General features: G+C 39.6%; 1 protein-coding gene across 1 annotated transcript in view; it reads right to left on the bottom strand.

The window, feature by feature from the left end:
- The window catches only part of MALRD1 (MAM and LDL receptor class A domain containing 1), an 836583-nt gene that overhangs the window by 146756 nt on the left and 664777 nt on the right, over positions 1–25050 (bottom strand). Inside the window, exons 34-36 of the mRNA XM_075553413.1 lie at positions 22016–22279; positions 15062–15187; positions 5668–5734 (exon numbers count right to left, since the gene is read on the bottom strand). Of these exons, the coding sequence (XP_075409528.1) occupies positions 5668–5734; positions 15062–15187; positions 22016–22279 (457 nt within the window). The remainder of the gene's footprint in view (positions 1–5667; positions 5735–15061; positions 15188–22015; positions 22280–25050) is intronic.

Raw genomic sequence — 25050 nt, 5'->3', positions numbered from 1 at the left:
TCTTGCTTTTTATTGATTTTTAAATTCCATTTAAATTTGAATAACTTTAAATTGTTTCAATCAGTTATTATTTTATTTCTTCGTTGTGATATTGTCCATTCTTTATAGCTAGACTTTGATTTCCTCCATGCCCCCTCATTATCCTCAAATATTTCTTTTTAACAATATTCAATTATTTTTGGAGTTGAAGTGTGTGCACATGTGTATATGTGCGCATGTGAGAGACAGAATTTTTTCACTGAGGGTTCATAAGTTCAAACATTTTTGTTTTTTTTTCCAATAGTGACTTTAAAGGCAGCATTTGCCACTCAATCTTTTCAAGATTCAAAGTATTTAAAAAATTCCTACTTTAAGATACCACTTTTGTCACGGTAGCAGAGGGATGTTTCTTTAAGTAGTGACTTAATGAAATCAATTAGTGTTATAAACTGGAAAATGATTTCATTTCATTTCAATAGGTCCTGATAGTTTCTTAAAACACTTCTTGCTGGATGCATGAATTCTGCCCCCAAATTCCTTTGTGATTGGTAGTTTAGGTTATGGGGAAGTTATGCGTTCATAGCTCAACATTATAAGGAACAAGTTTAAAAGTAAATGATGCTTTTACCTTGAATTTCAGCAATTTCCACTGGTATTTATCCCCTCGTTGTTATTCATTTACTCATTCACCATCAAGTTTCTACTGTTCTCTTTTAGTTACTGCAAAACTTCATATTGTAAGGTTTAGTCCTCATGTAACTTAAATTCAAAAAATATCACCTAAGTGCACATTGGGAAGTATTTTTTTGGCAATGACATGCAAGACAAAGCACCAATCTCTAACATTTAATGAAAAATCCAACAACAAAGAGAAAAATAAATTTTAAGATGGACAGAGGGCATAACTTATAGAAATCATTCATAAACATATGAAGAAATGCTCATGATAATTATCCATTAGAGAAATGCATATTAAAACAATCATGAGAAGTCAAATCACCTCAACATTCATAGCAAAGTTAAAACAATAACCACCGCCAGAATGATGGTAAGGGGGTAGAGAGACTGTCATGATCATGCCCTGTGAATAATAATTTAAAATTATGTAATCATTGTGGAAAAAAGGTTTAGCGCTCTTTTGAATGTTAGAAATGGAATTACTGTATGCTCAATAATCCCTTTACTGGGGGAAGTAGATATATGCACACCCATGTCCATACCAACCGTGTTAATAATAAGAAAAAGATGAAACAACCTAAGTCCCCTTCGATGGAAGGATGGGCACACAATCTATGGCACACATGCACAACATTATGCTAGGCACCTTTAAAGAATCACAGTGCATCTGTGGAGTAACTCATAGCACAGCTGAATGGAGGACATGCTGAGTGCAATAAACCAACCACACAGAGAAAGATAGTATGAGACCACTATTATAAAATGTAAGGAAATATTTACACAATAAAAGAAATCATAAATAGGAGGGCAAAGGAGGGTAAATGACTGGCTAGATGGTAGATGCATGTTCACTTAAGAGGAAGATTGGCAATACAAAAAGTGGACAGGCAACACAGTTGTGAACACATCTTAGCCATAACCAACCCCCTAGAGAGAAAGGGTCACTGGACTGAGGGCTCAGATAGTCTCTGGGAACACCAAGACAACTGGCATAATGCAGTCTACAAAGACAATTTTCCCGCTCTATCTTACTTTGGTGAGTAGACACCGCGTCTCAAACATCTGTGAACAGCCATCTAAGAGGCAACTATTGGTCTCCCCTCATTCAGAGTAACACAGAATGAAGAAAATCAGAGACGCATGGACATAATTAGTCAATGGGCTAATGGATGAAGACATATACCGGCACTCATGACCTTGTGACTGGTAGAACTAGCTAGTGCCCACTTGCCACTACCTACTCTTCTGAAAGAAATCACATTAGAAGTTCCTAGATAGAGTACGTTAAAAGATGTGGAACAAAGCTCAACATCACAAAAAGAAAAGGCTTACGGGTTAAATAGAATTATGAACTTATTTTTACAATACTGAGGTCTTTAAAGTTTTGTCCAAGGAATGTATTCCAAAAGAATTTTCTCTTAAATTTTGTAGTCCGACAGCTGGACATCCCTTGCAGAGGGGTAGTGAGGAGGAGATGAGTCACTCAGGGTTCAGTGTAGCAACAATGAAACTCAAAACCTTCCTCTAGTTCTTGAACATTTCCTCCCCTCCCAATTATCATGATCCCAATTCTACCTTGCGGACCTGGTTATACCAGAGGATGAACAGCGGTGCAGCAGGGATCTGAAAACACAGGGAATCTAGGATGGATGAACTCCTCAACACCAGCAGTGGGAGTGGCGACACCGGGAGGGAAGGAGGTGTAGAAAGGGAGAACCGATCTTGGAGATCTATGTATAACCTCCTCTCTGGGACATGGGCAATGGGGAGGTGGGTGAGGGGAGATGCTGGGCAGTGTAAGATAAGATAAAATAATAATTTATAAACTATTAAGGGTTCAGGGAGAGGGGGAGTGGGGAGGGAGGGGGAGGGGAAAAAGGAAGCCAAGCTGATTCCAGGAACCCAAGTGGAAGGTGAATTTTGAGAATGACGAGGGCAACGAATGTATAAGGGTGCTTTGCTCAATTGATGTATGTATGGATTGTGATAAGAGTTGTATGAGCTCCAATAAAAAGATTTATTAAATTAAAAAAAGAAACTATTACCCCTCCCCCAAAATTTTTTGTAGTCCTTTTGAATTTAAATGAGATAAAAATTAAACAATTTCAAAGAAACTGTCTTCCATCTACTTAAGAATTCAAGGTATTTTAATGAGCTATTGCCTTCTACTGCTCTCCTTCTTTACTTCTGCTGACTTGATTACATTTCTCTGCTTTCTCACACATCATTTCCGCTCATATTACAGTTCAGGCTGTTATGGTTTATCAACTTTCCTGAGAGACACACTGACATCAAATAACAACGAAGCAGCCTTAGATGAGGGATAGCTTCCCTCTCTTAGTTCATGGATTTTCCTTTCAGCCCTCCAGCATATCCGTCTGTTGGTACGTTACAAGCAATAGCAAACCAATCTACATAGTATTTTATTTCTATGGAATAAGCATAAGACCCCAGAAACCCAAGGACATTCTTAGCAAGACTCTATACTTACACATGCGACTTGGAGGTCCTTGATCAAGGGACCCTAGATACGAAGAGGCAATCTAAAGGATCTGATGACACACCCTGCCCATCCTGGAGAAACCATGACATTCTTATGCCCACAAATAGCCCCGACAAGGGGGAGGCTTTGGTCTTGTGTCCTTGGTCATTGGCTACCCCCAGTTGACAAAACCAATAACATCCCGGTCCTATGATCTGTTCTGGAGAACTTTTATGCCTTCATGACTCAGACTCATCCCCCCAGCTCCACAAATTTCCCACTCAGAGAGGGATTTGAAAATAAAGTGTGCGGCTTGAGGGAAAGTGACAACTTTCTACAACCTTCTGCCACCTTCCTCTTTTAGTTTTCTAAAATTCTGTATCATAAAATTTAACCTGAAATCCAAAAACAGTATAAATAATTGAATTAGAATAAGTCAAAGTCTCCCAACAACCTTCTGACATAAGTGCTATTGGTGATTTGCATTCCAGAATAAAAGGCCCGAACAACAAGAAGGGCAAGGGAATTACCCACGTCTTACACAGTCAGTAAATGGCGCCGCTACAGTCAATGTACGAACACGGGGGACTAGCCATGAGGTTAGTCGAGAGAAAAAACAAGACGCAAAGTAATAAATGGGGTAGGGTTCACTTTTCTGTGAAATAAATATACTTTACATGACATACTCTGGACGTGTTACCCAGAGAGACCAGTCCTTGGGGAAGAACAGCAGGCTTGTTGAAGTAGAGGGAGAGTGAAAATGCTGAAGGCCCTCTGAGTGATGGATTGACAGCGGCTAAGAGGATGGATTCAGACATAGGCACCATTGTGAGGCTGGAGCATGACTGGGTAGCATTTCGTTACGTTGTACATGGAGTCCCTGTGAGCTGGACCTGACTTGATCTCATGTAGCAAGAACACTACTACCTCGTTTTTAAATAATCCCTTACAATGCACACAAGCAGACTTTTCAGTCCACCATTTGAGGCAGTATTTGCATTCGAACCTGTCATATGACCATGCAAAAGGAGTCAAATATGATTCTTCCCCATATTATTTCCAAATGTGCCATATTGATGATTTGGTAATTTGACTAGTGGACACAACATTACTTATTCCTGAATGTATTAGAATCATTGATTACCCTGAATGCCTTCCTACGTTTCCTCCCATCGGTTTCCTCGTTCTTCATGTTCTCACCGCAATCCTGCCATCCTACCTGCCCCACCGAAGCGCTTTCTCATTAGGGAAAGCAACTTTGAGGACTTTAATTTCAGGATTTCACTTGGAAACTTATTGAAGTTGGTGAGGTGGTTGCCAAGGAATTTTAAGCTCTCTGCTTGCTCAACCAAGGCTATCTTTAAAGGCTGGGAGCTTTCTCGCAAAAGAATCAGGGCTAGGGATGGCAAAAATTCAAAGCTTCTTACTCTAAATAGTGGATGCTTAATATCATTATGCATTCAGCTGACATTTCATAAGCATTACTTATGATATTGTTCTTAATTTGTTTCAAGTGTTTTTACAAATTAACCTAATGCTTCTTTCCATCAATTAATAGTTTCTGATAAATTAATTTCCATGGAAACTGATGTAGAAAAAGTTATAATTCCATGGAGATGATGTGAAATAAATCATGCAATGCATTTGAGGGAAAAAAAGACAAAAACAAACCTTTGGAAAATCATTAGTTATTCTGTTTCACCAAAGTTAAAGCAATCTCTAAATACATCTTACTATGAAATGCTTGCTGGTAGTTTTCTTTTTCTTTTTAGGAATAAACTGCTGTCGTAAAGTATGCATTAACTCAAAAGAACAAAAGGATTTTAACAACTATTTACCAGATACTTCTGTGTGTTTTTTTAGAACTTGAGTATCGACCTGTAATCATTTCTCTAATAAGCAAAATTATATACATGAGTCTGTTAAATTAAGAAGTCATACATAAAAAATAATAGGATTTGCATCTTTCCTTTGGAATTAAAGAAAATGTTTTGTATAATTTTCTAAAAGGTGAGAAAAATTCAAACTATTTTTGATATACAATATAAATAATTCCTCAAAGAAATTACAAGGCCTCTTTTGGTTTATTCTTATTTTGAGTATGCAAATATATTCTTTATCTATATCTTAACTTCAACTATTCACAAATGTCCATTTCATAAGACCAGTAAAGAGTTTTATTTACGAATTACTGCTTGTTTCTATGAAAGATTAAAATGTAATTTGAAATAAAAACAGAAAATACAGACACTAAGTTCTCATGAGGTTGGACCCATATTATAGTCTCTTTAAAATATGATATAAATATTTTTAAACAGGAACAGTGAGTATTATAAAGGCTATTTATCCCATAAATTGCAAAATATTGAAAGACATGCAAAATCATATTACACAATTGAGATTTTTCTGAAAAGTACTTACACCTTTTCCTGATTCAAACAACTGCACACAGTAGTGTCATTTCTACTGTCTGTGCCACATATTCACTAACTACAATCATGGTTTAAAAAGTAGAAAATCATTCTTACCGACACATAGGACCGTTTTTCTCCACTTCACATGTTCCGCCATTTCTGCAGTAATTGATGGGACACTCTGGATGGAAGGAGCACAAAGACCAGTTAACTGTGTATCTTAGCAGACGGTGACCTGTGCATTGTCAACTCAGGCATTTCATGCGAGTGAAGTAACATTCATCCTTTTGTGATTGACTTCATGCAGCATGATGTTTTCAAGGTTCATCCACATGATGGCATGCGTCAGGGGTCCATTTATCTTTATGCCCGAGTAATATTTCATGCATATATGTGGGCATATAAGTATGTTCATATCACATTTGCTTCAGGAAGGAGGAGAAGAGAGGGAGTCTGTTTGGGTAGCCCAGAATTTGGGCAAAGGATATTGGTGACAGCTGTACAAGTTAGATGTAACTAGCATCACCTAATTGTTGTTGATAGATGCCATCATTGGGTGAAACCAGAACAACCATATACACCACAAAACACTAACTGGTCCTGAACCATCCTCACAATTGTTCCTATGCTTTGAGCCCATTGTTGCAGCCACTGTGTCAGTCCATTGCCTGAGGGCCTTCCAGTGTTTCGTTGCCCTTCTACTTTACTAAGATGCCTTTCTTCAGAGTGGTCTCTTCTGACAACACATCCAAAGTACGTAAGATGGATTCTTTCCATCCTTGCCTCTAAGGAGCACTCTGCTTGTACCTCTTCCAAGAGAGGGCCGTTTGTTCTTTTGGTGGTCCATGGCATCCTTCAATATCCTTCACCAGCACCACAATTCAAATGCATCCATCCTTCAGTCTTCCTCATCCTCTGGCATGCCCAACTGAGAATAGCATGGCTTGTGTCCCAGGCACCTTACTCTTCAAAGTAACACCCTTGCTTTTCAACACTCTAAAGAGGATTTGTTCAGTAGATTTACCCAACGCAACTTGTCTTTTGAGCTCTTGGCCTGCTGCTTTCGTGAGAATCGATTGTGGATCCAGGCAACATAAAATTCCTGACAACTTTAACCTTTTCTCCATTTATCATGATGTGACCTGTTGCTCCAGTTGTGAGGATTTTGGTCTTCCTTACATTGAGTGGTCATCCACACTACAGGCGGCAGTTCTTGATCTTCATCAGCAAGTACTTCAGTCCTCCTTACTTTTAGCACCCGAGGTTGGGTGGTCAGCATGTCGCAGGCTGTTAATAAGCCTTCCTCAAATTCAAATACCACATTCTTCTTCATATACTACAGCTTCTCTGATGATTTGCTCAGCATACAGATTGAATAATATAATAAGACTATAAAAACTCACACACTTTTAAACCATGCAGCATTTCCTCGTTCTGTTCAGACAACTGTCTCTTGATTCATGTACACATTTTGCATGAACACAATGAAATATTCTGGAATTCCCACTCTTCTCAAGGCTATCCACAGTTTGTTATGATCCACACGGTGGAGTGCCTTGACAGGCAACAAAACATGAGTAACTATCTTTCTAGTATTTTCTGCTTTCAGCCAAGATCCATTGAACATCAGTAATGATATCCCTTAATTTATGTCCCCTTCTGAATCTGGCCTAACCCTATGGCAGGTCTCTTTCAATATGTTGGTGCAACCATTGTTGCATGATATTTAACACAATTTTTCATGCATGGATGCGATATTAATGATGCCATTCTGTAATTTTAGGCTTTGGTTGGATCAGCTGTCTTTGGAATGGGCACAACTATGCATATGTTCGGGTCATTTGGCATTGTAGTTGTCTTCCTAATTTCCAGGCATAGATGAGTGAGTGCTTCCTGTACTTCATTAGCCCCTTGAAACAGTTAAAGTGGTATTCCATCAACTCCTAGAGATTTGTTTTTGGCTAGTGCTTCTACCGCACCTTGAACTTCTTCCTTCAGTACCACCGGTTCAAGTTCATATGCTACCTCCTGAAATAGTGAAACGTCTACTAGTTCTTTATGGTACAGTGAGTCTGTGTGTTACTTTCACTTTCTTTTGATGGTTCTTATATCAATCAAGGTCACCTAATCTGACAAGTGAAGAATGTTGAATGTTAAATGCAGTGTTCTGTATAGTGGTATAAGAATACAAAAAAGATAAGAAGGAAGAGAAGTAGAAAAACTACAATTTTATTTGGGGAATTGCAGGACTTCCAATTTTTTATCTTTGATTTGTTTCCTTGTGATATAATTACTGTAAGAGGAGGTTTCAAAAAATCCATTAAAAAATTCCCTTTCAATTTCATGTTTCCTTGAAATTTTTGAAGCCTTTCACATTACTGTTATTCATTGTATTAGATGAAATGCCTGTAAGTTGCTTCCCAGTTATTTAAAACAAAACAAAAGAAGTTCTTCTAGGCTACCTTCCTGCACCCTGAAAATTTCACTAAATGGCTCTGCTGGCTTGGATGTGGTCTTCATTTTCAGATGCTCAACTGACTTGTAAATTACATTTTCTCCACATTATGCTTAATTAGTTTGAATTTACAGGGGATATTTGTGATTATTATATTTTTCATTTACCAGAAGTTTTCTGTTCCTCATTTCCACACAGTAAGTAGATTTCCTGAACATGGCAGAGGAATGCCTCCCACAGGTGGCCTTGTCTTTGGGAAACAACGAGACACCGATGTTCAAACACATCCTACGTTTGAGTCCCTGCCAGATGCCTGCTCAGTTCACACTTGTCCTCTTTGCCCCCACCCTACTTATCTGATTCTTGTGTCGCTTCCTAGTTCTGGAAACCTGGTAACTGCAGTGAGTTTAGCAGAGGGCTGATAATTAAAAGCCAGTGATTTGTTCTCATCAGCTCAAAAACATTCACTGCCATCAAGTCACTTGTGACTCACATCTACCCTGTGGACAGGGGAGTACTTCCCTTATGGCTTTCCAAGACTGTAACTTCTTATGGGAGTAGAAAGCTCCATCTTTCTCCTGTAGGGTGCTTGGCGGTTTCAAACTGTTCACCTAAAATTAGCAGCCAAATGTGCGATCCATTATGCAATCAAGGCTCCCTCCCTCAATCTAACTAGTCCACCAACAAGGCGTTTGTCTGTTTTCCTAAAGATTTCCAGCCTGCTAAACCCTTTGGGTAATTCTACCCTGTCCCACAGAATTTCTATTAGTTGCAATTTACTCACCAGTTTTTTTTGTTTTGTTTAACTTACAGATTAAAAAGAAGCTTAATGTATTTTCCTTTAGCTTTTATTATAGGTGCCATTAGCTCTTCTGGCTATATACCCTCGCAGAACAGTGATCTTATTTTGTTGAGCCACATCTTCAACACTTGGTAGATATTTTCACTGCCATTTAGTTGTAATGCAACAAATCTATCCTGAGCATCTGTTGAATCTCCGTGAGCCAAATATTGGATATGTCATACTAAATAATAAAATGAACTGAAACATCATTACCAAGGTTGCAGTTGGGATCTCCAGAAAGCTCAGGTTGGAATTTCAACTCAACATATTAACTGGGCACTATTGGATAAGGTACTTAATCTTTGTGTTTCCACTTCCTTTCTATAAACAGGGATAAGAATAGGCTCCACCTCCTGGTTTTGTTGAGAATGTTAGAAAAGTATCTACTTCATATGGCCTGTTTAATAAATGTCAGCCTAAAAAGAGTACATAGTCCCAGCTCACACACAGACCTTCCAGTTTCCTGTAAAATTCAGACACAGAAGCAGGGCAAGGAAATGCAATATGGAAGTGGTAAAATGGAGGCTAGGTTTATCAATGATGTAAACTAGAGAGATTTAAGTAAGTTTTTGGATTTGGGGGATCAGGAAAGGGGGAGAGATAGGAGAGAGGAGAGGGAGAGAGAGCATAAGACCCAGAGGTCAGAAATGAGGGTGTGTTTTATCTGAGGAACTGACTGGAGTCCAGCCTGGGTAGAATGTTGCTGGTGTCCTGTGAGGAGAAGATGAGTCATGATCAGAGACCACAGGGGCCTGGTTTTGTAGACAGAGGGAAGATTTTAAACTTCATCTTAGGAGGCCAGAACTTTATGAAGAGAAGTTGCAGGCTTCGTGGTTTAGAAAAATCACTGCTATGGAGTGAAATTCAGGAGCTCCATTCAGCAGTGACAGCTTCTTTCCTTATTGTGGAAAGGTTGGGGAGTTGAGGAAATTTAAGAGCTATGCACAGGGTACAATGGAAAGTTCTTGATGATAATTTAAAGAGTCAAGGGAGATGTTTAGGTTTCTGGTTGGTTGGGCCTCTGGCTAGTGGTGGTTTCCATCACTGATTTGGTATAATTAAAGGAGAAATGATGTTGTGCGTTAGCGGGTAAAGCACATCATAGAGAGTGACGGAATTTACAGGTTGAAAGTCAATGTGGGCTAGAGAGAGGGAATCGATGCTATTCTTTAGATTGCTTCCCCTCTCTTACAGATATCCACACATTTCAGGCTTCTTCCTGAAGCCAACTAAATAAGTATGTATTGGGTCCCTCGGTACCTAAAACACTGGGATGCCAATGGCCTTGGACTCGCACAGAAACTGGCCCTGACTCAAGAGGAGTGAGTTAACAGAGAGAGAGGGGGGGGGTATATTGGGGGAGAAAGTAAATGATGGTCATGAAGGAGAGTAGAAAAGTAAAGAGAAATAGAAACCATTTGTATAAACATTATACTTGAAGGGAAACTGTAAGGAAAGTGTGGCTGGAGAGATTTCAAAGCCAGTCACTGAACACTGGAAATAGGAAAACAAGGATAGAGAGAAGTGTTGGTCCAAGTTGTGGTTCACAAATTTATTTGGCCTGTCATTCCCTTTTCTGGAAAAAAAAAACAACACAATTACTCAGGGCGCCCTGGCAATTAAAACCTTTTGTACTATAGCCTATAATCCAGGATAAAGTATAGGTATCTGTTTCTATAGTACCCACCCCCAACATTCTAATGCCTATCCTGCCCCCACCCCCCTGCCATGGCGGGGGAGTATCTCCCACTTTGGGAAACACTGAACACAACTGAACTATACCATGTGCCAAATGATCATGGTGTCAGAGATTTCAGTGACGTGCTTTCCCAGAAGTGTGTTTTTCACGTTGGCTTCCTAAGCTCCTCTTTTGTCGTGGGGCTGTAGTCTCTTGAAGATAAGAACAAAGAGCTACACCTCCCAACGGGAGTTCACTCAGCTGAATAGAATGGATATGAAATTTCTTTCATGCACAAGGAGTTGGACTGAAAATAGAAAACGTCAATTCTGTCTAGTGTGTTACAACTGAGGGCAACCCGGTGCATGTCAGAGTAAACAGTTAGGAATGGTAGATTTGGGGGACGTAGATTGCCAGTCCTTTCTTCTGAGGTATCTTTGGGTGCTCTCATACCTACAACCTTTCCGTCAGCAATTCAGCACATTTCCTATCTGTCTTACCCAGGGTATCTCCTAACTAAAAATAGCCCCTCAAAATACATGCATACCAATAGAGATTTCGTATAAATCTTGTTTGGAAATATTTCATGACTACTTTAGCCTTACAGAAAATTTTTAGATTTTGTCAAATAGGGTGCCTTTAAAAAAAAAAAAACCTTTAAATTCCGAAATGGAGTAGAGCATCTGATCCTGCAGAGGACCAACACATACTTGGTCCAACACAGGGGCATCTTTTTATCCTCTGGAGACTTTCAAGTTATTGGGCTTGCAGATAGTAAAATGTTAGCTAGCTTTATAGCAGAATGATGGTGTGGATGTTTAAATAGTGTTTTCTTACACCGAATAGTGGAATTCAATCAAGAAACAATAGCTCTCATAGTTTTGCTGAGGAAAAGTTTCTGTGATTTTGTAGAAATAATTTCTAATGTATCCTTCCATTTCCATGAAACAAGAAGGTAGATGGGCTCCAAGAATCTGCAGCAGGTGGTATGAGGATCAAGACGGAGTCCCTGAGACTCTAACCCTGGTCATGACTTTGTGTCCTGGTGTGTGTGTGGGGGGGGGCTTGTGTTTGTGGAAAAATGCAACTCTGATCACGTGGAAATGGTGTGGTGGGCAGAAGTGACAAACAATCCCACTTTGGTTTTATCCTTTGAGACAGAGAGAAGCATTGGTCTAAAGTGGATGAGGAACTTTTCTGTTTAAATCTAAAGAGTTTGCAACTAGGTGTGTGATTTCTTTGGTCCCTCCTTTTCCATAATAGATGAAGGTGCTTTTAAAGAAAGCACATGGGAAAAGTTTCATTCCATTTCACCCCAGTATTTTCGAAGCCCCTACACCTATAAATGGAAGTCCTGGTTTCTCTTCCTGGATGTCTCACTCTGACATTTGAGAGCAGTGTTACTCTGGGTTCAATCACTGTAGGTGCTCCATTTGTCACAGAGAGGAGTGGAGAGCAAATGCTTTGAGAATGATGAGGGCAAGGAATGTACAGATGTGCTTTACACAACTGATGTATGTGTGGATTGTGATAGGAGTTGTATGAGCCCTTAATAAAATGATTTTAAAAATATCCAATCACTTTCTCACACTCACTTTTCTTTCTAGACATAACTCATATTAAAACATTATTAAGTGTAAAAAATCAATTTATTTGTAACATGATACCAGTTAGTCATGTGCACTAGGTATGAAATGATGGTTCTCATCCATTTCTCTTGAGTTGGAGAATTTTTGAAGAGCTCATGAAATCTCATTTCCATCGCCCCAGTTTACTCCAACTCCTCTCCCCTCTTGCTTCTCCTCGGTCATTTTGATCGTATACTGGGTACCATTCTCAGCGTCGCCCATGCGCTCGCTCTTTGACTCCTGATGACATTATGTGGTACACACCACAATTAGCCTCATTTAGCAGAGGAGTGATGTGAGGCTTCAAGGTTAATTTAACTTGCTAGAGTTAAGAGCAAGGAAGAATCACAGCGGGAACTAAACACTGGTCAGCTCACTGCAAAGTCTGTTCGTCTAAAAATGGCAAATGATCTGCTGCTATGTTAAAAATCAGCACAACCCCTTTCAGGCTTTAAGATCATGGGACTGGGAGCAGCCTCGTGGTATCACATGGCATGGCTGCACTGTCACAGATAAAACGTATTCTGCATGTGGTCTCAGGAAATTCATGGCTCCTTAGAGTCCATTAGAGGAGCTTGTGCAGCAAAACGGGTCATCAGCCCATAAGGATTGCTCCATTTATCTTGAAATCCCAGCCTCCAGCTAAGGAACTCGGAGCCACAGCCACGTGTCACTTGGACTAGCTCCAGAGTATTTGCCTGAGGATTTTACTTTCTGTGTAAACCCGTCTGATATTTTATTAAGCTGTGTTCTTACTATATCACTCGTTGTGAAACCATCTTCTAATATCCCACACTACATTTTTTATATTTTAGAACCTTGTTCTAATTCCAATATCAATGGATGATTATCTAGAATAGAATATAGCTTCACCTTTGTATCACTTTCATTAACCTCTACTAATGCAAATGACTGGGAGGGGGGGTGGACTGACGATGTTTAAATTTAGCTAGACAAATTCTGACCTGTAGTTCTTTGCTGTATAAGCAACCGAACTTGAAAAGAATAGATTTTCAATATGCAAATTATGAACAACTGAAGCTCATTGCAACACTTATCCAGTGCCTGAACTTGATGTTCTCGTTAATGACTTCAACCTCAAGGGGAGGGGAGGGCAGATTCTTGCCATCTGTTTTGTGCCCCAGGTGGGAATTACTAGAAGATGTAAATCTATGAGACATTGCTTTTACAGGGATATGCTCCGTGGGAAGAGAGGGGAACCATATTGTGCGCTGTCACGGTATGTTTCTGCAAGGAGTTGGAACACTGACTTTTATCATACGTGATTGACAAACCCAAAATCCTATAAAAATGGAAATAGAGGGAACATACTACAGTAGGAATTTTGTTTCTGAATATCATATCTAATATCTTTGTCTCCTCCTGACCAAATAGCTCTGTCAATGTGACCTGTGCTTTTTAGGTGAACTGTAAGTGACTGGTGAGTGACAAAAATAAATGGGACAACAAAAATGCGTGTTCCATCATTGCCTACAGATCGTCTATCACTCAGCATGAATGGTGGGTCTTCTGATTTTTCTGCCCTTTAAAGGTAGACCACATGTAGGCAGAGAATGACGCATCACTGGCTATAGTATATTCGTTCTCAAATAAGACCGTCATGAAAAAAAAAAATCCCCCTTCTGTAAAAATGAATTAGAGTCTTCACCCTATATGTTGTGTCCTAATAGTTACAAAGTTAGAAAATAATAGATGATCCTCTTTATTGTACTTTCTTGGACATTGACACACATAGAGTAGTGAAATCCTACGTCTTCAAGTTTTATGGGCACAGATCTGCTCTCGGATTGATTTCCTTTTTAACTAATAAAGTCCAGGGCTCTGTGAACACTCTTTTCAGGGAATCCAAAGGCATTCATTATGGACTACGATCTTCATTAACATATTGTTTCAAACTGTTCTTCTCACTTGAAAGGTACCCAGTGTCCACTTGTATTTTGTACTGGTGTGACAAGGAGGCCTGGCAGATTCAGGGGCTCAGCACTCACTGTGAATGGACAGGTAGGTGGTTTGAACCCACAGAAAGATGTGCTCATCTGTTTCCATAAAGATTCTTGCCTTGGAAACCCTCTGGGGAAGTTTTCCTTTTTCCTACAGGATCATCATGCGTTCGAATCAACTCCATGGAAACTGGTTGTCTATACAAATGCGTCTCCAACTTACTTAGAATGTATGACACGATCCCTTTATCACTCACTTACATTCACTGTTAGTTGTGACAAAGGTATATGGACCTTAACAATTATTTAATATATAACCCGCATAAAACACAAACGATTGATTACTAAGGAGAGATGCAATGATGTACATTCAATGAATTGAAAAATTTCAGAGCAGTTTCAAGGAAACAATAATTACAGTATACACTCTCTGCTCTTATTCTGCATACATCCTCTGGGGAAAGAAACAATACGAGTGCTTAGAAGCCAATCTAAAGCTTAATAAATCAAGTTTTAAACACATATTTAGACCATGCAAACAAAGACTCTCTTATGAAGAAATATGAAAAGAAAGAGTACGATTTAAAATTCTAAATAAATTCTTACATTGTATAGAGATGCCTTATGACAGAAATGGATAATTTGCAAAGAAGATATTATTAAATACTTACATATGGTTTTAGATTTTTTTCCTTACTTACTTAACATTTATAGCAAATAGACATGAATCCATTGCTGTATATGTTTATAATCTCAGAAAGAAAATGAAGCAAGAAATCTCAACATTTGCTTCCTGTCCCGAAACCAATAATAGGAATCTAATCATTTTGTGGGCCAAACTTGCTAATACTTAGAATTTAAAATTTTATTATTTTATTGTTTATAAGTTAACTTTCCTTGTTTATAATGGGAGTGGCAATAGAACAGACATGGATGAAGTACCTGAGCAGCTGGACTCATCAAGTTGGAAATGAAGGCAATTGGCAAATCCGTCGCAGCGCTGGTGCACTGGGATGCAGGTGTTGGAGGAGGGGCATGCCAGCGCTCCCTGAGAACAACTCTCATTGGCTGAAGGAAAAGAGGTGATGCTCCTGGTTAAAAGCATGTTTGTTTTGTTCTCAGCGATGTACTACATTCAGCTTATTGGATTAGCCTTCATTTATTTTAGCACTGTATTTAAACAGCATAGCTCCTTTGGAAGAAAACTTTAACGGAAATGTTTCACCAAGTTGAAAAAGAATTCAAAGGAAAAATGGTCGATAAAATCATTTCCCAGATGTGCACCATGTAGCTTGTATTATGCATGTACTGCAATACATTTTACATACTATGCTCTCTGCATTGATTTTAAAATGGGGGCAACTTCTACTTCAAAGAAGATCTCTGAGCTTCTGCTGTGCCCTTAATCTTTCTCATCGAACATCTGATTGAGTGGATGAGGACTGTAAATCATTTGAATGCACGTACACATCCAGCTGGGATACAGGTAAGTCATATAGAGTCACCAGGCATCTTTTAGGTCGGGGTGATGAAGTGATTGCTATTGATGTATTGTGATCATATGTCTTTTTTTTTTAAAACAATTTATTAGGGGCTCATACAACTCTTATCACAGTCTATACATATACATACATCAATTGTATAAAGCACATCTGCACATTCCCTGCCCCAATCATTCTCAAAGCATTTGCTCTCCACTTAAGCCCTTTGCATCAGGTCCTCTTTTTTTTCCCACTCCCTCCCCACTCCCCCCTCCCTCATGTGCCCTTGGTAATTTATACATCGTTATTTTGTCACATTTTGCCCTACCCGGAGTCTCCCTTCCCCCCATTCTCTGCCATCCCTCTCCCAGGGAGGAGGTCACATGTGGATCCTTGTAATCAGTTCCCCCTTTCCAAACCACTCACCCTACACTCTCCCAGCATCGCCCCTCACACCCTTGGTCCTGAAGGTATCATCACCCTGGATTCCCTGTGCCTCCAGCCCTCATATGTATCAGTGTACAACCTCTGCCCTATCCAGTCCTGCAAGGTAGAATTTAAATCATGGTAGTTGGGGGGAGGAAGCATCCAGGATCTGGGAGAAAGCTGTGTTCTTCATCGGTACTACCTCGCACCCTGATTGACCCATCTCCTCTCCTAAACCCCTCTATGAGGGGATCTCCAGTGGCCGACACTTGGGCCTTGGGTCTCCACTCTGCACTTCCCCTTCATTCAATATGGTATATATATATATATATACACACACACATATATATATACATACATATACACACACATATATATATACACATACACACATATATCTTTTTTTTTTTGCATGATGTCTTATACCTGGTCCCTTTGACACCTCGTGATCGCACTGGCTGGTGTGCTTCTTCCATGTGGGCTTTTTTGCTTCTGAGCTAGATGGCAGCTTGTTCACCTTCAAGCCTTTAAGACCTCAGACACAATCTCTTTTGATAGCTGGGCACCATCAGCTTTCTTTGCCACATTTGCTTATGCACCCATTTGTCTTCAGCGATCCTACATTGGAGGTGTGCAGCCAATAATATGATTTTTTGTTCTTTGATGCCTGATAACTGATCCCTTCAGGACCACTCGATCACACAGGCTGGTGTGTTCTTCCATGTGGACTTTGTTGCTTCTGATGATCATATGTCTTTATGATAAGGCATGATATTAGTATTCTAGTACTCGTAGCCTCTGGTTGGGGGCCACAAAAAGGGTTTAGCCCGACTTCAAAGAATGAATGGATTCATAAAATCAGAATGCCTTTGCCCATAAGACTAGTCATTTAATATTTTATAAAATGCCTTCATATAAGGTCTGCTGCTAAAAAACAAAACAAGAAAATTACTTTCCACTTAAGGCAACCTCATGTGTCACAGAGGACAACTGCTCCAGAGAGGGCTGTCTAGCCTGTAATCTTTGTTGAATCGGATTGGTGGGTCTTCCTTCTGAGGTGCTCCTGGGTGGGACTGAATGGCAGTTCACCCTTTAGGTGAGTAGATACTTATTCATTCCTTATGCAATGTTTACATGATACTTGGACTAATTTAATAACATCGGCTTTATTCTTTGCTTAACAGTTATTTATGAAACCAGGTATCTGTATTCCTCCTGTTCTCTAGTTCCGCCCCCACCCCCTCAAGGATTATGACTTTGTATAAATTGGTCGTGTTTTTAGACTTCTTTTATGAGGAAGGACCTCTCCCAAAACTTCTTGTTGGGGGTCACCATCTTGTTTGAAGCATGTCTAGTTTTAGGTCTTCCACCTGCACCGGGATGTGAAGTGTGAGTACCTGGAAGCCAGCAGGCCTGGTGTTTCAGTCCTGAACTCTATTTTGTGCTTTTATTCCCTGACTGTGGTCCATGCAGATGTTTATCTTGTTTCTTGGCCTTTTATATGTAAGACTATGCTACTTTATCACTGCTATTTCAGAGCAGAGAGATATGTTAAGGCATGAACCCACCGCACTGTGTTGTCAGGAAGTCTGTGTGGATTTCACAACCATGAAACAATGATGGTATGGATGGACACTTGTGTTCACCTTCACCTGCCTCCCCCCTGCCCCTTCATTCTGCACCTCAAAGTCTTTGGGTTTGGCAACTGTATGTGAAAGGCTGTAGTGTATGGGCAGCATCACTGTCTAACCCAGGATTGACAAGAGCATCTCTACTTTGATCTGATTTGTTTGATGATGTCATCTATAGTATCTTATTTCAACATTTGTTGTGATCTTGCAACTAAACATTTGAAAAGGATTGACCTGGGAAATTAATAGTACTAGAATAAAGACAATTAGATTTCAACCTTTTTTGAAGTAAAATGATCATTTTGTAGGCCCAGGAATAAATATGCCTGTATTTATGCAGATTGTCCCATTGTGTCGCAACTTAGTCTGCGCTTCAGAGAGAGTTAGAGATTCGAGAGAATCCTTTATTTGAGGTGTCCTACATTGATGACACAATGTAGGTTGAGAACTGTCTATCAAAAGTATTTTAAAGTGAGATAAATTGATAGCTATAAGAGTATTTATTCTCTTTGACTAAAATATACTGGTCCTGAAAAAGTTAAGTGATATTCATCATTTATCCAGCCTTCTTAAAGTGTGAAAACATCAATTCATACAAATAATATCACTGAGCTACCAGCTCATGTAAAACACAAAGTATGCTTTCTTGAGTGGAAGAGGCAATGAAAAACTGTTTTTTCAAAGGGGGGACTAGAACATGGGCAAAAACAACATAAAATTAACAATGCTGAAGTAATTATTAATTCAGAATGGTAAAAGAAATGCTACACGCCTGACTCCATTTAGTTGGCAAAGCATTGTTAGAGACTAGAGGCCTTGTAAAAACAATTTTTCTCTTTAATGTCTGGAAGTTGATTTGAAGCCAAAAGTAAGTGCAGAGTTTTCAGAAATGTTTTAAATTTTAATTTTTAGCAAGAAAGAAAACATTTTGCAGTGTAGGAATAAGTGAATATTTTTAATTAAAGAAGTGCCCCTTCCATTTGCAAAAGAAGATAATTTTCCTAATCAAGATGATAAATATGAATTAGTTTTAAATGTTTAAGTCATCACAGGTTTGTTCCAAACATACCAATCACTAGAAAAGGTATTTCTGCAGGAACCAACGTCTTTGAGATATCAGTTGCTATTGATTTTCCCACCGACAGGTGTAAACATCCCAGAAAACACCAAACACACTCAACACTAAATATATTCCTATCAACACTAAACACATTCCTTCCTATCAACACTAAACACATTCAAGCCTCTCCCAAACAAGCACATATACACATATCTTTTATCCAACCAAATAGAAACACCCAACCCACTGCCATCAAGTTGATGCTCACTCACAGAGGCCTTGGAGAACAGGGTGGATCTGCGCCACTGAGTTTCAGAGACTGTAACTCCTCGTGCCACGTTCCAAACTAAATACAAACCTATGGAAAGCCTTGTCTACAATCCAGTCCTCTTGTTGTCATTTCCCACTTGCTCTTAAAAAAACTGACCTCCAAAGTCTGCCCTCTCGCTCCATAGAATGTGCTGTCCTCCAAAATCACTGAGGATGACTTTCATTCCAAATCCATATATTTTTAAGCCCAATCTTGCTCCATCTATCAGGTACATGGCAATCCATGACGCCTCTCTGTTCTGTACGCCTGTCTACCATTGACTTCAGAATGGCCACTGTATTGGGGTTGACCTCCCATGACCATGACCTCATCTTCACAGTGTCATTCACGGTTTCTTCAAAGTTCCCTGGGATTCTGCCCACTGCTTGATCTTTTTATCTGTCTCTGTTGTCTCACCTTCATCCATGACTTCAAGAATGACAAGCCGAGGGCCACACTTCTTTCTCTACCTTGCTTGACCTTGTCCTTTTGCTCCAGATATCCCTTACTGATCACGCTGTGAACATTTCCCTGCGGCTGTATCAAAGAGCACTCGAAGACCACCTGTCTGATAAAGCTCCAATCTTCTCCACGAGGTCTCTTTCCAAGCTTCCTTACCCAAGGGCCTGCTACATTAACTTAGACCATAAACTTGGGACATTTCTGATCCTTTTCTCTTCTTCATCAGTGTATGCCTTTGCAATCTGTGCCGCATTTTTATCTCATCAATATCTGGATACTCCAAGGACAAGACCCTCTCCTAACCACATTATCTCTTCAATCTCTTCCAGACACCACGTAAACTGAGCTCTATGATGCTGGCTGAGTGGATGAAGCATTTGCATCGCCGACTTCCTGCTTATTTCTCCAGACTTACTGCTGCAGTTCTGATTTTAAGCTCTAAGAACACAACGTGGCATTCAAACAATTAGTTCTTTTTTTCTGGAACATTCTTCATTCAAGATCAGTCTTTCTACATTACCGTATGATTCTAATCATGGCTTGGCTTTCCAAACTGAGCTCTGAAATGACCTTCCTTGGCAAACTTCACAGACTTCTGCATTGCAGCTAGGAAATAGTCTCTGTGTTTTATATTGTGTGTTATCTTTGTAATAGAACTTATTGCATGTCATTTTCAACTTTCACTCCCTGGTATCCTTCAGGCATATAGAAGATAGATGAGATTAAGTAAAAAGTCATCTCTATTGGCATCATTAAGGCCCAATGTAATATGTGTCATAAATTAGCTTTCTAAAGGTTTATAAATTAGCTTCTTAAAGGTTTATTAGCTTCATAAAGGTTTATGAATAAATGAATGAAAATGTGAGTTAACAAAATGTCATTCCAAATCAATAGGAGAATTCCAGTCAAAAAACCAATATGCCTTCAAAGGTTTAGTGACGTGATCATTGAGTGATTTTATTCTGAGGTTTTGTATGGTATTTCCTTCAGGTTTATTTTTATACAATTTAGCCTACAGATGCTTCCATAAATTAAGTTTTTGAGATGGATTAGCAATTATCTCGTGGTACCCCAGTCTACACATAATGCACACTTAATTCCTTTTAGGAGCCAAGCGTCATATGGTAATACCTACTTAAGCTCCAATTTTCCAAATAATGACAAAAAGTGTCGTGATAGACTAGTTTCCTAAACTTCTCTTTCAATGGCATTCTTATGTGAAGTCAACACTCACATGACTTCACATCTTGAACTTAATAAAATTTCCATCAGACAAATTGCCTTAGAGCCCTGATGGGAATAAGGATAAGCAATTTGGTTCATTTTCTCTTCTCATTCTCCTCCATTTATTTATCTTCTTCTGGAAAAATATATGATCAGATGTGACAAGTTGGCTTTATTACAGCCACACACAATACATTTAGGAAATTACAGAGAGGTATAAAATGATCTCTAAATTTAAAATAAGGAAGAAGCTTCATGATTTCAGGCTAAAGTCTTTAAACACCTGAAAATTCTCTTTTACCTTCATTAGTTGTTACTCTTTTCCCATTAGTTCTCTTATTTCTGTTCTCCCACATTAAATAGGGTCTGAACTAGCTTTATAATTCTCTCACCATCCCAATTCTATATGCCTAACTTTTTTGCACTATGCAAAAACCATACAGTGTGACCATTCCACATGGTTTATGGAGTCTTCTCTATAGAAATAATCTCACCAGATAACCTAAACCAGTGTAAGATGAAATAACAGAATGCAGCATAATATAGCAAATAATGAAACAACATGTGAGTACTGTTTTTATTCCACTGTGCTCAATACTGACTTATAAGACTTGTGTCATTACTTCTTCTCAATTGACATTGCTCTTCCCTGTCTGTCTGGACTCGTTACAACAAAAGCAGGAGGTGATGAAGGTACAAGCTATGGGATGGGGTATTTTACCTGCATTCCCTCTAATCCTCATGCTTTGAGAAGTAGGCATTATTGACATCATCACATAGAATGATGACATTGATATTAACAGGGCTCAGATAACTTTCCCAACCCTGCGCAGTGACTGCCAAGAATGAGATTCAGACCTATGTCTGTAGGCCTGGCTGTTCCACACATTCTCAATGACATGACAGCCACTCCCATCACCGTCCAGGCTCAACTCCTAACAACATGCATTCACTGAAACGAATGTCTGCCTAAAGTCTTCTGCAGGAGCCAGCTTCTTACACTTAGAGTGGGGAAATCATCGTTGCACATATCCAACCTATTTCCACACTTACTTGTTTACAGAGGAAACAGATATACGTGACCAAGTTACGATGATAAAAGAAAGCAGGAACGTGTAGCAGAGATCAGCATGTCTACCAACAAAATGTCGGGTTACATACTTTTTTCACCACGACAAACTAAGTTATTGATGGTGCAACCACGGTAAGACTCTAGAGAACTTTGTTTCATCTGTCAAGCTCTAGCTATCAGTTCCCAACAGCACTCCTTCCAGGGCACAAGGAGGTGGGGGAAGAACTCACAGCAGCTGGATTCGTCCTCATGCAAGGGACAGTCGGACACGCCATCACACAGCAGGAGGGATGGGATACACTTGTCTGTCGTGCACTGGAACTCCGTTTTACCACAAAGTTGAGGAGTGGGGCTGGGAGGACAATCGATTTCATCAGATCCGTCTGCGCAATCTTCCCGGCCGTTGCACTTCCCTGAGAAAGGGACACACTGGGGGGTGTAGATGCAAGAAAACTGGTCAGCTGCACAAGGTGATGGCTGCGGTGGGACAGGGCCTGAAAAACAGAGCACGTCATTTGGTCAATAGCAGAGCTATTTCTATGTCTAATCCTACACCATCGTGCAATGCATTTATTCTTAGGCAAACTTGAGATGCTGAGGTCAACTAAGTCCCCGACTTAGATGACTGTCAACTCAACCAAACATGTACAGCTGATGAGAGACGATGCCATATTTTAATCCCAGAACCATCCATCTTAAAAAGCGCACGGGGAGACAAAATGGGTATGTCCAAACAAAGACTGGAAATTCCGTTCATATGTCCCAAATTTTCAGATTTTCCCAGTAAAATTATGCTTACCTAGTTAAGCAACCACTTTAAAAGCTGCGCTCACCATTTTAGAATTCACAGGAATTGTTATTTTAACATTCTAACAGCTTATTGTCTCTTGGTGGCCTCTATTTGGAGAATGTGGCTCCTGAGACGCTGGGCAGGCTTCCGTCACAAAGGTGGAAATGTGGTATGATTTTGTCCCAGGTGTTCACAAAAGCGACATGCTACCATATCGTAAGTGTACAAAAAAAAGGTCATAGCTTAATTTAGGAGTGTTCTGCTAGACAGAATCTTGAAGATATTGCTGTGGTAAAGTGCCCTTACGTTAGTAACCTCCAACTCATAACGATTCTGTTTGGTATAAAAGAAAACATGGCCTGGCCTGTGGCAGCCTCATGGTCATTGTCATGTTTGAGTCCATTGCTGAAGCCACCGTGTCAATCCATCTTGCTGAGGGCCTTCCTCTTTTTTGCCGATGCTGTACTTTACCAGACAGAATGTCCTTTCCCTGAATTTTTCTCTCCTACTAACATGTCAGAAATATGCACGATGGAGTCTCCCCATCCTGACTTTTAAGGAACGTTCTGGATGTACTTCTTTGAAGCCAGACCTGTTTGTTCTTCTGGGTGTTATTGTGTCGCTGGGTGCCATTGAGTCCATTCTGACTCCTAGTAAGCCTGTGCACAAGGGAATGCGACACTGCCCAGTTCTGAGAAATTATACGAACTGTCTCTATGCTTTAGCCCATAGTCACAGTCACTGTGTCGATCTAACTTCCCGAAGGGCTGCCTCCTTGTCCTCCTTACTGCCCCTCTACTTTACCAAGCATCATGTCCTTTGCCAGCGACTGGTCTCTCCTGAGAACATATCCACAATAAAGAAGAAGAAGCTTCATCGTTCTGCTTCTAAGGAGTATTCTGGCTGTATTTTCCCATAGAGAGACCTGTTTGTTCTCTTGACAGTCCGCAGCATTTTCAATATTCTTCAACAGCATTGTCATTCCGTTGCTTCATAAGCATGTGAAAATTAGACATTGTATAAAGAAGACTAGATTGAATTTTAATTTTCATTATCTTTCATCTGAACTTACATCTGACCAATTGATGGCCTGCTCTACTGTAAGTCCCCAGCTTTATTTTGGCTGATCATATTGAGTTTCTCTATTGCAGAAGTAATTAATTTGATTCTTGTATATTTTAACTGGGGAGGTCTTGCTAGATAGTCGGCATTTATGTCGTTGGAGAAAGAAAAAGATGTTTGCAGTGGAAAAGTCATTGTCTTGCAAAATTCTATCTTACAATCATGCTTATTTATTTATTTATTTTAAGTCAACCTTGTCATATTTTTCAACTACAAATCCTTCCTTTCTGTTTCCAGCTTTCACATCCTAATCACCAGTAATTATCTACAAATCCCATCGCATGTTTTATCAATTTCAGACTGATAAAACTGGTAGAATTTGTCAAATTTTCATCATTGGCTGTAGTTCTTGGTGCATAAATTTGAATAACAGTTGGATGAACAAATATCCCTTGTAGATATATAGGTATGATTGTCTAATAGACAGTGTTGTACTTCATCACAGATCTTGAAATGCTATTTTTGAAGAAGAATGTGGCTCCATTCCTCTTGACCTTATCATTTGTGGCACAGTAAACTATAAGATTATATGATTCCTATAGCCCCATACACTCTAGTTCAGCCCACTCATGTCTACACTACTGGTTTATGTGCATTCTGTGTTATTTTTGCCGACTTCAAATTTTCGTAGATTCATACTCGTACATTCAGATTTGCACATTCCAGATTCTGATTATTGATGCATGTTTGCAACTGTGTCTTGTCCTTCAGAGCCATGGCCCACCGGCAGCTGAAGGTCCCGGTGGCTTGGCTCTATTCCTGTCATTCAGACTGACTACTTCAAAGAGCCGCTTCCTCCTTACTCATACTCTGAGTACCTTCCAAGCGCAGGGCTTCTCTTCAAGCACTGCATCAAATGTTCTGCTGCTAGTCACGGAGTTTTAAATGACTAATTTCTCAGAAGTGGGATGACTCTTCTTCCTAACTTTCTTTCAGTCTGGAATCTCTGCTGAGCCCCGTTCACTATACGGAAGAACCCCGTGACCCTGCTCAAATTTGAAACACCAATCGCATGGCGTTGAGCAGCACAGCCACCCAAAGCTACCACCGTACAAAAAACTGACAGGGAGGTGGGGAATCAGGATATGCTTGGTGAAATCTAAATAACTCTTCTTCTGAGTCCAACCTATTTCAAGTATCCAAGAATAATGCTAATTTTATCAACTGCTTATTACACAAACTCTTGTGCAGCAAAGGGTTGAAATAATACTCCAACCATAATTTTAAGCCAAACTTAGAGCACAGGCAAAGAGCACTGACTACCTGAAATTTCTGAAACTCAGAGAATAATTTAAGGCTGCAGAAGAATTGATGTATTTAATTGTGGCATTGGCAAAAAGCACTGAAAAAATG

This window comes from Tenrec ecaudatus, chromosome 6, assembly GCF_050624435.1.
Source record: "Tenrec ecaudatus isolate mTenEca1 chromosome 6, mTenEca1.hap1, whole genome shotgun sequence".
Classification (NCBI taxonomy): Eukaryota; Metazoa; Chordata; class Mammalia; order Afrosoricida; family Tenrecidae; genus Tenrec; species Tenrec ecaudatus.
The sequence above is the reverse complement of the archived record's forward strand: the minus strand, read 5'-3'. Positions and strand labels throughout refer to the sequence as shown.